We start from the raw sequence: 13,304 nt of genomic DNA on the forward strand, positions 1-13,304 counted from the left end.
ATAGAATAAATTAAAGCACAACACTGTCCAACAATCACAAGCTGAACGCGAACCAACCTGTGGTTGGATGGTTAGAGGGATTGTGATATCCTCAACCCATCAGGGTTCAAATCCTGGTGCTCGCATTTATTCCTGGATTTATTTCAGGATTTCCGGCGATGCGCATTCAGTGGGAGGAGACGTTCCCGTCGAAGACGAGGCGCCTACGGTGACTTCGTAAATCTCAAGATGAGGTGCCGGCTCAGTCTTTCAGAGGTGCTCATAGGGGTAGGGTGTGCGTGTGTGCGTTCATAGGATATGAGCGCTTGTGTCTGTACTGATGCTAAAAAAAAATCGCAAGCTGAACCTGTCAAAAATACAGATCGAGAAAGAGAAAAAGGCGCCTCACGTGTCAGGTCGCAGTCGTCTCCTCTCCTCTGTACCCCACCTCGCCGTCTCCACCGTGCTCCTCCCACCCCGCCGCCCCCCTTGCGACCACCAACGTGCCGCCCCGTGCTCCTCCCGACGCGCTTCCCCCCACCCTGCTGCCCCGCCCCAACCCACCCACCATCCAACTCTCCACGTCCCCTCCGCCGCCCTCCTCAACAACAACCTCAATTGCGGCACGACGGTGATCCAGCGGCGACGGCGTGCTCGAGCGGCGACTGCGACGACGGCATCGGAAGACACGCGTGGTACGCTGCTCCTGTCCTGCGCCTTTAGCGAATCGAACAGCGAATCAGGGGAGCGAACTCGAGCCGCGATCCAGATCGATCGGTCGGGATCGGGGAGGGGGGTTCGACGAGGGCCTGCCAAATCCGGTCACTACGAACCGAAGCTGATCCCTTCACTGACGCGTTCTCCTTCTCCTGTTTTGTTCGTCCAGGATTTCTGGTGCGCGGCTCCTTCTGAATGGCAGACCTCACGGACATGGGCTGCTGCAGCTGTTTCAGTTTCCTAAGGAAGCCCAGCGTGAAGGTAGGTCGGCCTCGGGACACTGATGGCATGTTGTCCAAAGATTTGTTGAAGCGCCAGACTAGTGAAGATTTCGATGGGAGCTTCTACACTGGAGATGATCCTGACCTAAGCTTTTACAATGGGGATGGCATTGATAGAAGCTTCTTTAATGGTGATGATCCTGATAGAAGTTTCTATGAAAGAGATGGTACTGATTATAATCATGAAAGTGACGATGAGCCCCCACGGAAGAGGTCTGAAGATATTATTCTGACAAGGGCTCAAAGTGGCTTTGCATGTAGAGAAAGCCTGGTTAAGGAGACTAAAAAAGTTGTTCGCTCAGAGGTACCGCCTTGTTAGACATCAATTTCTACCAGTATCTTTCTACTCGCGTCCATCGAAAACATTCTGTCTAGGCAACACTTTAAAAGTGTATGCACGAGCCAGTTCAATTTCTATTAAGGAATCGTGTCGTATAAGGCAACTGAATTTCATTCAAAATTATCGTTAAGTTTATCTTGTTGAGAAGTAGAAGTACTCTCTCTTTCCTTTTACTTGCGATTTGCTTCGCTTTCAGAATTAATGAGTTATTATGCCTGTTTTTGCTCGTCACTTCATGATTGTGTTGATTATTTGTCTGACGATGTTAAGATTATAAATGGACTCTTATATTGCTTTCCTATATGAAGAACCAAAACCAGTTACAGGAGTTACCCTAAGAATTTTCAAAAATCTTTGGAAAACGAAGATGCATCTTCCTCTGTTACCTAAAATGTAGATACATATTATGTTTGCATTTATTTTTGTATTTATACATCTTATAGTGTTGCATGGTCCATAATTATGGAGACCAGATTCTGTTAGCAGTTTTACTATAAAACATGCAAAGATGGCCAGTTCAGGTGATTGGATCATTTATGCAAATTGCCTCGATTGAACTGAATTAAACTTGGTTAAACTGGCCATGGCCCTCGAGTAAATTGATCATGTTGGACTTTGTTAAAGTCCACCACACGCAAAGTTTAATCGAACGCCACTGTGAGGGCCAATAGTTTTAACTGTCATCTGCTAGTACAAAACAACACACCTAATACACTGTCTGGCTATGGTTCTTATTTTCTTTATTTTTGGAATGGCTAGCCATTAATCCTCTTATTGATAACGATTGATATAATTGACCTAGTTTTAGCACCAATGTGTTCTAAGCAAGCAAAAGTAATACTACATGTGCTCCGCTGGAACTAATCTGTAGCATTCATGTAAAACATATACTCTATTATTTTAAACTCAGTGTATTTGGTGATCACTGTTCTGACGGGTGATCTAAGACTGTGACCAAGTTTTTTTTTGCTATGCCATGGCCGTTGCATGTCTAGTGAAGAGTCGAGGAGCTGCGCGAGAGCATTTACCTTTTGCACTGAGCTGTATAATAACTTTCTCCTTTGGCATGTTTAGGACGATCTTGGCAATAAGATGATCAATCAGTATGTTCACCTGGGCAAGATCGGTGCTGGAAGCTATGGCAAAGTGGTAAGACCGCTTAAATGTGCTATTAATGAACTTCACTGAGTAGCTAGCTGATTCCTTTCCATTTCTCTTTGCTTCTAAAAAGGTTCTATACCGAAACATTGAAGATGGGAAGTTATATGCAGTGAAGGTAATGCTTTCCACTGTTCTCTGGTGTTGGCAACACAAGTGCCTTTTTTAGTAACTACTTTGATGATGTTGATAACTGAGGTTTATTGATACATTTTTTTATTGAATTGCATGATTCAGTACTCTTTTGTTGTGACACCCCCCCCCCCCCCCCCCCCCCACACACGCCTTTCTAATACGTTGTGCCCTTTGCATGTTTGTTGCTAGCTACGAAACCTGCTTGCATCAGAACTCACTATTGGACATTTGTTATTTTTAGCACAATGTTTTTCTTGCTCAGTCTTTAGACTTTACTTTGTGCCCCTTGCGCACAGTGCTATGTCTAGCTGATGTAGTTGTGGATTTTTCCTTGTTATTTCAGGTGCTGAATAAACCTCACATGATGAAAGTACGTGTCGTACGGTCAGAAACCGCCATGACAGATGTTATTCGGGAAGTGAGTAACAAGAGTATTAACACTTGTGACTTTGCGATTTTGTTATGGCATGTGCAAAGTTCTCTGGGAAAGTAATCATGTGGGCTTGGAAGATACTAAATTATTAATCCTACATGACCTATCACACATAAGTAAACCAAGCTGGTCATGCCCACGGATCACACTCTGTTTAGCACCTCAATAAAAAACTCAAAATTGCTTGGTTTTCATATATTGCTTCCTATATGGATACCCATTATCACCACTTCATAGCATATGGAGAATGTATCTGTCGTAGATCCAGAATGCATTTATCTGATAAGTAAGTTAACAATGACATATATGTGCAGTGCGGTGCAATTTTTACTGTGGCGAGCAGTCGAGAACATCATTAATTCATTCCCCCGGCTACTGACAAGCACTTAAATGCCACATTTTAAGTGCAAGCATAATACATATTACAGAACACATGTGTTTTTTTGTTTATTTCGTAATTACATGTTCCTTTTTTTCTTTACTTCAATTCCATTGGCTGTCTGATATTCATCGAGAAAGCTGCATTTTAGCAAATTTTCATTTAGATGCTCCAAAGTACTTCCTCCGTAGTATATCGATGTAATATCTTATATTATTGGACGGAGGGAGTATTAAATAGATGGCCATTACCTCTATATAGGTGCTCTAAAGATTCAATTATCTTTTTTATCGCAGAAGCATGTGATTAGCAGCACTAACCAAATAGCATAAATTTTGCATATATAATAATTTTACATGCGATAAACTGTGTTATTGAGTTACCTCTTTATTGCATTGGTGACAGGTATCCCTCATGAAAATGTTGAGTCATCCCAATATCGTAAATCTCATTGAGGTGATTGATGATCCAAACTCAGATAAATTCTACATGGGTATTTATTGACGCTCTCATTGTTTTGCTTTATTGTTCCAATAGGATGTTATTTTAGCAGGCTAGTTGGCATATGTTAATATTTTATATGAGTGCAATTTAGTCTTTTACCTTTTTATTGCCAGTTCTTGAGTATGTGGAAGGAAAAATTGTGTGGGATAAAGGTATAGGAGAAGCTACTTGCAGAAAGTACTTGCGGGACATTATTTCTGGTGTTATATATCTTCACTCTCATGTAAGATTCAGTTCTCTTAATTCTTTTCAGTATCAACTGATAACTGGTTCATGATGGTGAATTATGTGCTAAAATAATTTAGTGTCTGTGTCACTACTCATTAGCTTATCAATTGTGTGAAGTAGATCAGCAAGCTCACATACTTGCACAAATTGTCTCAGCAGATAGATTTTACTCTCACCCCTGTTTGCTTTGGCTACTTATCGAGTTGTTCTGTCCTTGAGCCCCCTGATTGTACTGACAAACAATAGTTTGGGTTTGTAAATCCATGCTCACCTCATGTTTTAGTAAGGATCAGAGGCTGTTTCGAAAAGTTTGCATAATATGTCTCAATTTTTCGCTTCTTAAGTAGTTGCTTATTGATGTTTCTGGTTCCCCTATTTTCTCATATTTACATGTGCTTGCTATTCATGTCTTAAATGTATTCATTTTTCACAGAGTTATATTCTTCCAGCTTGATAGAAACACCTAATTTCTTGTTTTTTTACACAGAACATTATTCATAGTGATATTAAACCAGATAATCTCTTGGTCACAAGTACTGGCAATGTGAAGATAGGGGACTTCAGTGTTAGCCAGATTTTTGAGGTGGTTAATTTATCTTGTAATTTTTTGTATTCCAGTAATTTTGTTCTCACTGCCAGGTCAAAGGTTTTTTAGTTGAATGAGCCAAAAGGGGCAAGGCCCAGTTTGTTCTTTTTGTTACCCTGTTCTAAAAAAGTATAATACTGAGATTCAAACTTTGTATCTTATAAAGTCAGATTGCATACTTGAATAATATTTTCACTTCCTGCCTTCATGAGAAATTTGAAATTAGTCGAGTAGACATGAACTCTGATGATCCAGTGTTTTGAACTATTTTAGTAGGCCTGCATTTTTTTTATAGAGGGCAGATTACGTAATATGTATTATATTTCATTATCTTCAACTGAACAAGTATTCATGCCTAACAATGTACTACCTCGTTCCCAAAATAAGTGTTGTTGATTTAATACTACTTTGTACTAGCTTTGTATTAAACCAGGGACACTTATTTTGGGATGGAGGGAGTATGTGTTTTGAGGCAAATTTCTAAGGATTGTCGAGCCTTATAGCACAGTGCTTGACTGATATTCCATACTTGACTACATATTGCAGGATGATGATGATATGCTTCGGAGATCTCCAGGCACTCCTGTTTTCACTGCACCGGAGTGCTGTCAAGGTACAATTGCATGACTTTGGTTTGAGTTATAAAAGCCGCATGCATAATCAGCCAATTACCAAACAATCTACAGTACAACAGTCCGTGTTATTTTTTAATATTGGGTAGCATGGTACTTTAGAAATTCCACACCTAAATGATCGCACAATTACAGATGTCCATAGAAATGAGGCCACCACTAGTAGTATGCATTTGTATTCAGATTATGGTGTGAAGCAACCGAAGCTTGGGTTACCAGTGTGATGCCAATGTATAAAATAAAAAATGCAACGATTCCGGTTCCTTTGCCATTGCTTTGAAGTACCCGATATTCCCTGACCATTGGCAGTAGCTGCTAAATACGATGAACCATTTTCTGTTTCTTCCACTGCAGGTTCAGCTTACCATGGTAGAGCGTCTGATACATGGGCAGTCGGTGTTACTCTGTATTGTATGATTACTGGGCGCTATCCATTTCTAGGAGAAACTTTGCAGGAAACATACGACAAGGTTCATACATATATTCCTCCCTTCTCCTCTTGATTTACCTGTGGCAGAAAACTCACCAAAGACACTGCTGTCGAATAGATTGTCAATGATCCAGCGGATATACCCAGTAACGTGAGCCCCCAACTTGTTGATTTGCTGGAAAGGCTTCTCTGCAAAGGTTTTGTTTCCAAATAAGTGTTTCCTTTTCCCTTCATCCTATTGGTTTTGATATGTGGGAGGAGGATGTGCTCTATTAATGGTGTTCCTTGTATTGACACAATTAGTTTTGTTGCAGATCCCGGAGACCGTATCACCCTGGAAGCTGCGGCTGCGCATCCTTGGGTTGCTGGGGATGAGGGGCCAGTCCCCGAATACATGTGTAGATGTGGTTTTGGCCGCAGGAAGAGAAATGGTTCACAAGAAGCAGTACAATAACACAAAGAGTCGTTCAGAACCGGTTGTTGGGTGGTTTAGTGTAGTGTAGATAACTGATCAAAGCGAAAACTGGCGAGACGGACGATGACTGATGTGTTTCTCTCTTTCCCCTTTTAACTTTTGCGTTGGTTTGGTGGCTTGGTGCTCGGCTGAATTTTTTGGGTACATAATAGAGTGCAATCTGGTTCCCCGTTCAGTTCCTTCTTTCTGTATGTACGTACGATAAACATCATATTGCAAAGCTTATACGCCTTACGTTGTTGTGTATGTTGGCTATTGTGATGTATGTTTGTTGTTTGTCGATAGATAAATATCGTGGCTGGTAATGCACACAACATTATTGACTAAATTTTGCCAAACCGGGTTATGCAAATCCCGTTATTTGCTTTGTTCACGTCAATCTTGTCTTGTGAACTGGCATACGCAGTACACACAATACATAGCGTACTGTCACAGGCGAGAGCGTACTGTCACTCGATAACACAAGCACAGCATGAAGCGCGGCGAGCGAGGCCAGCAACAGTCGCAGCCGATTCTTCAAAGAAACAGAGCCTGCAAAATGCACAGCGCCATTAGTTAGTTAGCAGTCCATGTCCTCTCTTCATTCATGCTGGCTGGAGATGGAAGGAAAATCGATGCAAGGCTGTGTGTCCGAGTGTATGCTGTGATGATCTCGACGGATGGAATGGAATGAGTTGGATCGGATGGATGGTGCATTGCCTTTGGTGCTGGAGGTGGAGGGAGCGCCGTTGGCATTACCAGGTGGTGTCGCAGGGCTGGAAACTGGGCAGCCGTTGTCGTCGGTGGCACCCCGCTCAAGCAGCAAGTTTCAAAACAACAAGAAGAAAAGTAGTCTTCAATTCAATGTTGAGACAACTTTTTTCAGACGGGGGTCTTACAGTTGATGCAAGGGATGGAAGGGTTGCCTTTCACATTGGTTGCGCCGGGCACTGGTACTGGTGGCCCTCTCCCCTCACGCACGTGCCTTCCGAGCGAGTCAGTGTATGAGCAGGCTGACACAAAAAGAGCCAAAGGAAAATCAGTCCATATCATTGCCTGATGAACTAGTCGATGGATCGCTGGTTATCAAGGTTTGAATCGTGGTGCAGGTTGGGAGAGTTTACTCACGGTCTAGGGTTGCGTTGGCGGGATTTGGCGGCTTCGGCCTGTAGCAGGTGAACTCCAATATCGATAGACCTGAATCAACAAAGGAACGATTCAAAGCAGGTTTTAAACTTGGCAGCATGGTGTAGTGATCAGCAGCCCTTAGAGGTTAATCATACTGTATGATGCATGGTGTGATCATATCAATCGCTTTTGCTTACAGGTGGGGACGGCGCAGGGCAGAAATAGGTGCGGCGGCAATGGGGGTGGAAAGGTATTTTTTTGTATGGTTATTAATCAAATAGTGAAGGAGTTAGATGATACTTTGTTAAGAACCTATATTTTAGGAAACTCCATGCCTTTCACAATCCTAGCGAATTTCTGTAGGACTCAACATGATGTAACATCTCAATGCTATGTTTTCTTCCTACTGCATTTTGGGAATATTCCTGAGAAGCAAAGAAGCCCGCAATCTTCGAGACTATGAGATCATGACAGGGGCATCACTACCATGAGATAATTTGCTATGGGAGTGATATGACCAAATCATTGCTATCACGGGTAAGTTTCATGACTAGCCTCAACTGTATTTATAAGTTCAGCAACCAAAAAAAAGTTAAGCAGCCTGAGTGAGCTATCTCCTGAAAATATGAATATGGTCATTGTTCATAAACTCCTTGAAAATTTGACAAACTTATTATCAGTCCTGCAAGCTCCATGTGTTCTAGAGCTAATACCAGGTTAGTGTAGGCTCGCCTCCTTCTTCACCACTTCATACTCCAGCCCCTTCTTGTCGTCAGTAGCTTCAATGCAGATTGTTGAGCCTTCACTGGCTTGTCCTTTGACCAACATCTTGGAAAGCGTTGTCATCACATTCTTTTGCATCCACCTCCTTATGGGTCTTGCACCGTAGGTCTACGAGAGATGTTGATGCATGGTTACCGAAACATACGAACATGCGGAGAAGAAACAATCTTCGGTCATATGAAAACAGTAGGCTTTAACCGTGTGATAATTGTGAACAGAAGATATACTCACTGGGCTATATGATTCCGATAAGATAGTGTCCAATGCGGCATCACTAATAGAAAGAGAGATGCCCTTGGTAGCTACTCTGGCCATAATGCTCTTCATCTGGATTTTCGTTATCTCCTTCAGTTTGTCATGCGAAAGCGGCTCAAATATGACGATCTCACTCAGTCTGTTGAGAAGCTCAGGCTTGAAGTGCTTGCAAACCTATACGAACAAATACATATAATAATTAGCAATTGCTGCTGCAGCTTTCACAGGGGCTGTCTGGGACTCACAAACCTGTTCCATGAGAAGGTCCCGTGTAGATTCCGTTGTGTTTTCTCTAGCCGTCTTTGATATTAGGTAATCAGATCCAAGATTTGAGGTCATGATGATGATGGTATTCTTGAAATCTACAGTCTGGCCTCTGCCATCAGTCAACCTGCCATCATCAAGGATTTGAAGAAAAATATTGAACACCGAGGGATCTGCTTTCTCCACCTCATCAAAAAGGATGACACTGTACGGGTTCCTCCTAACTTTCTCGGTCAGTTGTCCACCATCTTCATAGCCACGATAGCTTTAAGAATGTTAAAGAGACCAGTCAAACTTCAGATTAAGACTAGGTACAATAAGATAATGTAATGCAAAAAAAAAAGAAGCAAGCAGTATACGAATTAAACCTTGGAGGTGCTCCAACGAGACGCAACACAGAACTACTCCCAACATATTCAGACATGTCAAAGCGAACCAACATCTTCTCACTATCAAATAGCTGTTCGGCAAGAGCTTTTGCGAGCTCTGTCTTTCCAACACCAGTTGAGCCCAAGAAGAGGAAAGAGCCTATGGGTTGGCCAGGATGATCAAGGCCAGCTCTAGAGCGTAACACTGCTTCTGCAACTAGGTTGACGGCTTCATCCTGGCCAACAACTCGCTCATGCAGTCTGTCCGCTAGACAGATTAACTTATCCTTCTCCTCTTGATTAAGCACGGTGACGGGAATTCCAGTCCATCGGCTCACAACCTTTAAATAACAACATAGGAACATTCATGTCAAGCATGACTCGTCGATCCAACGATAGACAAGAATATCATTAAGAAAAGAATGCCTACTTGTGCAACATGATCTGGGGTGATAATTGCTTCCTTCATTGCATTTGCAGAGCTACTTTTTGTAGTCTTCATTTCCTCCTTTTGGCGGTTAATCTGCCTCATCTTTTTGTTTGCAGTGGCGCATGCCTCATCAATCAGATCAATTGCCTTGTCAGGAAACTGACGACCTGCAGTACAGATAGAAAAAACATCCATCAATTTTCTCGAACATATACATTCTCGCCACTAATGAATGCATTTATGTACCCAATGCAACAAGGGTGCTCCAATGTGATTATCCTCTCCCTTGAATTCTACAGCACAACTTTCATGTAAATAGCTTAAATTGGCAAGTGAGCCTTAACAAAGATGAACATCTGACTATAACAAATTAAGATCATATATACTCCAACTTCTTCCCTTTCTTATTAATTATACTTCCCAAGTGACTAGGTGGGTGCACATCAAACAACATGAGTAAAACTGATGGGCTCCTCACCAGTGATATAGCGGCCAGCAAGCTGTGCAGCAGCAACAAGAGCTGCATCCTGGATTTCCAAGCCATGGTACTTTTCATGCCATTTCTTTAGCCCCTGCAGAATCTCAATGGTTGTGTGCATGCTCGGCTCCTCGACCTGCACCTTTTGGAACCGCCGCTCCAGTGCGGCATCCTTCTCGACATACTTACGGTACTCATCGAAAGTTGTCGCACCCACGCAGCGAATACGCCCACGGGCCAACGCTGGCTTCAGCATGTTGGCAGCACCCATGGCACTCCTCCTGGACCGCCCTGCACCAAGAAGCATGTGCATCTCGTCGATGAATAGAATCACCTTGCCGTTCGAAGCCTCCACCTGCTTTATCACGTCCTTCATGCGTCTCTCGAACGAGCCACGGTACTTGGTCCCAGCCACCAATTCCCCGAGATCGAGCTCAATGACGCTCGCACCGGCGAGAACGTCAGGGACCATCCCGGCGGCAATGCGCTGGGCGAGGGCCTCGGCGACTGCCGTCTTGCCTACCCCTGCAGCACCGACGAGCGCAACGCAGTTCTTGGTCCGGCGGCAGAGGATGGAGATGACGCGGTCAATCTCGTCATCGCGGCCAATCACCGGATCAGCTTTTCCAGCCAATGCCGTCATGTCCCGGCCGAACTTCTGGAGGCACACATGACGTTGGTAGTACCTCCACGCTGCCCAGCCCAAAGCAGCGGCTGCCCCAAGGCAGAGGACGGCTTTGGTGTCGCTAGACACGTTTCCGCTGGAGCGCGACACGGAGGCTCCCAACCGATCGCAGGCTGCACTCCTTGCCATGGCCCTATCGAAGTCCATAACCTGAACAAAGCAAAACACCGGACTGCTTCATACACACATCTTCTTCTACATAAAAGATCACAAGTGCTTGTCGTACAGGGACTAAACTTTATTTTGTGTATGGTGTGGAGTATTACTGAAACTAATTTGACAACATCAAGAATGCAGGATATGGCACATTGAGGGACAGAAAGTTAACCTTTTTTTTTTCTTCAGAAAACAGGGGAAAGTAATTATCAGGACTCCTGAGCGAAGCTGCTCCGATGATCCCCGCCGCTGCTCGCCCCAACTCCCAGGGCCTCTCGTCGCCTCGATCTGGTTAGGGTGCGCGCAGCCGCCGTTCGAGTCCCCAATCCACCGATGGGTGCTCCGCCGCTCACCACCAGGAACCCTCGCCGCCTCGATCTGGTCAGGTGCGCGTCGGCGCTGCTCCAACTTCAATCTACCGGTGGGTGCTCCACCGCTCACGCCTAGGACTAGGAGCCCTCGTAGGCAGACCTGGTGAGGCGCGCCGGCGCCGCTCGGTCTGCTCTCGCACGCACTTTCCTTTTTTTTCGATATAACCGACACGCACGAATATCCCCAAGTCGAGAAGTAAAAGCCACTCTCGTGGGCTACCCTCCTAATTGGACCGTAAGGCCTTCAATTGAGATGCTGGTAAAAGCCCGATTACGCACTAGCATCCGTCTCGTCTGAAGCTCTTCTGCAGCGCGCGTGTATGAGCCGGCCCAATCGCGTGTTACTCTCGTTCGTTCGTCTGCCTATTTGCTGATGTGTTCTTTTGAGTTTTTTTTTGGGAAACGTTACCTTTCAGCCGATGGATCGCGCTCTCGCGTCCGCCGTGCGTGGAGCCGTTGGATCACTTTTGATCCGACAGACCACGTGTACCAACAGATTCTACGCCTCGCGTCTGCCGCCCTCGGAAGCCAACTACGTGTGGATTAGTCCCACCCACCTTATGTATTAGGATTCTGCAACATCCTCCATGTTTCTAAAACATGGGGAATATTTCAGTGGCAACACGGCCTCGAGAGCCAACCACAATGCGGACAAAAAAATTCTGCAACATAATCTTTGTTGCAAAAAAAACTCTGCAACTTTGTCCTTGTTGCAAGAAAAATCTACAACACAACCTTTGTTACAAATGTTTTCTGCAACATCAGGCCTGTTGCAAAAAGTTCCACAACAAAACCTATGTTGCAAAAGTGGGAGAAGTGAAGGACGACCCTTGACTCAGGATTACACCAGATTTGACGGCTCACGAGGCGGCGGATCTTTTAAGAAGATCCGTCCGCCGACGCGTAGCACACCAATCGATCTTTAAATTTTTTGCAACAAGACCTTTGTTGCAAACCTCTGTTGCAAAAAATAAAAAAGTACATGCTCGTGTCGCGTGATCTTTAAAATTCTGCAACAAGACCTTTGTTGTGAAAAAAAAATCTTAAGCAAGATCTCTGTTGCAAAAAATTAAAAAAGTACAGGCACGGTTGATCTTTAAAATTTTGGCAACAAGATCTTTGTTGCGAAAAATTCTTGCAATAAGATCTTTGTTGCAAAAAAAATAAAATATAAACACGCTCGGGTGATTGCAACAAGCAGACTGTTGCGGAAACACCACACTTGTTGCAAAGGATGGTTGCTTACATTGGTAGATCGGACAGCCATTAATGTGTCCATCCAATGGTCAGCGAGGCGGCGGATCCTTTTTCAATTTCCGTCGGCGGACGCGTAGCGTCGCCCTTTTTTCTGTTTTTTGTTTGGTTTTCTTATTGGGAAACGTTACACATCACCCGACGGATAATCATGTTTGTGTCCGCCCCCACGCGTCCCCTGTGGACCGCACCAGCACATTCTTTGCAACAACCATGGCTCGTACCTTATCCTCATCTCCTCAATCTCCTTCCTGAATCAGCGGTGCCAAGCGAGATGGTCGTCTGCACCATGAGTGTGCCCTTGCTCGCCACCGCCACGTGTTGGCAGCCATCCTTACCGGCTAGGCAGGCCTTTGCCGTCGTCACCGGTCGCCGCGGCGGTGCGCCGTTGCAGCTAGGCCTCGCACCGTCGTCGCCGTTGTCACCCGCTTCCACCATGACGGTCGGCCGCGTGCGGTGCGCCACCTCGCCGGTGAGGTGAGCTTGTCGTCGCTCCTCCCTCACCACCATTCGACGGAAACAACATGGTAGTTGTTTCTGCAACGCAACCGTTGTTTCAGGAATTGTTTCTGCAACGCGGCCGTTGTTTCAGGAATTGTTTCTGCAATCTCCAAATTTTTGCAACATGGTAGTTGTTTCTGCAACGGGGCCGTTGTTTCAGGAATTGCTTCTGCAACGCGGCCGTTGTTTCAGGAATTGTTTCTGCAACGCGATCATTGTTTCAGGATTGTTTCTGCAATGCGGCCGTTGTTTCTGCAACTGGTTTGTTGTTTCAGGAATTAGTGTGTCGGGAAGGCAATGAGCCGCGTGCGAGGAGTTAGATCGGACGGCTCGCGCGCGGAGATCCGACGGCTGTCGAGGTGGTGGATGTTTACT

At 44.7% G+C, this 13,304-nt stretch overlaps 2 protein-coding genes across 7 annotated transcripts; one reads left to right on the top strand and one right to left on the bottom strand.

Annotated features, from left to right (window-relative positions):
- The first annotated feature begins 414 nt into the window (after positions 1-414).
- Positions 415-6,523, top strand: LOC123095868 (serine/threonine-protein kinase GRIK1). Its single transcript, XM_044517440.1, has 12 exons — positions 415-674; positions 866-1,281; positions 2,392-2,466; positions 2,549-2,593; positions 2,954-3,028; positions 3,828-3,915; positions 4,040-4,149; positions 4,642-4,737; positions 5,287-5,353; positions 5,727-5,842; positions 5,921-5,999; positions 6,117-6,523. Exons 2-12 carry the CDS (start codon positions 892-894, stop codon positions 6,254-6,256), a joined length of 1,281 nt encoding a protein of 426 aa, XP_044373375.1. The 5' UTR covers positions 415-674; positions 866-891; the 3' UTR covers positions 6,257-6,523.
- Positions 6,524-6,619: 96 nt separating this feature from the next.
- On the bottom strand, positions 6,620-11,350 carry LOC123095866 (chaperone protein ClpB1). Of its 6 annotated transcripts, none has more exons than XR_006446344.1 (10): positions 10,976-11,350; positions 9,963-10,797; positions 9,485-9,651; positions 9,055-9,395; positions 8,672-8,951; positions 8,399-8,596; positions 8,098-8,275; positions 7,385-7,453; positions 7,016-7,269; positions 6,627-6,808 (listed from the first exon to the last, which is right to left on the bottom strand). XR_006446344.1 is itself a non-coding variant. In XM_044517438.1 (8 exons), exons 2-7 carry the CDS (start codon positions 10,792-10,794, stop codon positions 8,102-8,104), a joined length of 1,992 nt encoding a protein of 663 aa, XP_044373373.1. In that variant the 5' UTR covers positions 10,795-10,797; positions 10,976-11,350; the 3' UTR covers positions 6,620-6,808; positions 8,098-8,101. The 6 variants fall into 6 exon arrangements, 3 of the variants coding, with proteins under 3 accessions (XP_044373373.1, XP_044373372.1, XP_044373374.1); XR_006446346.1 differs by having other exon boundaries at positions 6,646-6,808; positions 7,156-7,269; XR_006446345.1 differs by lacking the exon at positions 6,627-6,808 and having other exon boundaries at positions 6,981-7,269.
- Between the last annotated feature and the right edge of the window lie 1,954 nt (positions 11,351-13,304).

This window comes from Triticum aestivum, chromosome 4D, assembly GCF_018294505.1.
Source record: "Triticum aestivum cultivar Chinese Spring chromosome 4D, IWGSC CS RefSeq v2.1, whole genome shotgun sequence".
Lineage (NCBI taxonomy): Eukaryota > Viridiplantae > Streptophyta > Magnoliopsida > Poales > Poaceae > Triticum > Triticum aestivum.

Excerpts from the sequence above, each read along its gene's own strand:
- LOC123095866 (XM_044517438.1), bottom strand. The coding sequence starts at position 10,794 with ATGGACTTCGATAGGGCCATGGCAAGGAGTGCAGCCTGCGATCGGTTG. Across the intron at positions 9,396-9,484 it reads CCCCAGATCATGTTGCACAA|GTTGTGAGCCGATGGACTGG; the intron begins GTAGGCATTCTT and ends TGTTATTTAAAG. Across the intron at positions 8,952-9,054 it reads CTCGTTGGAGCACCTCCAAG|CTATCGTGGCTATGAAGATG; the intron begins GTTTAATTCGTA and ends ACATTCTTAAAG.
- LOC123095868 (XM_044517440.1), top strand. The coding sequence starts at position 892 with ATGGCAGACCTCACGGACATGGGCTGCTGCAGCTGTTTCAGTTTCCTA. Across the intron at positions 5,354-5,726 it reads TGCACCGGAGTGCTGTCAAG|GTTCAGCTTACCATGGTAGA; the intron begins GTACAATTGCAT and ends CTTCCACTGCAG. Across the intron at positions 6,000-6,116 it reads GGAAAGGCTTCTCTGCAAAG|ATCCCGGAGACCGTATCACC; the intron begins GTTTTGTTTCCA and ends GTTTTGTTGCAG.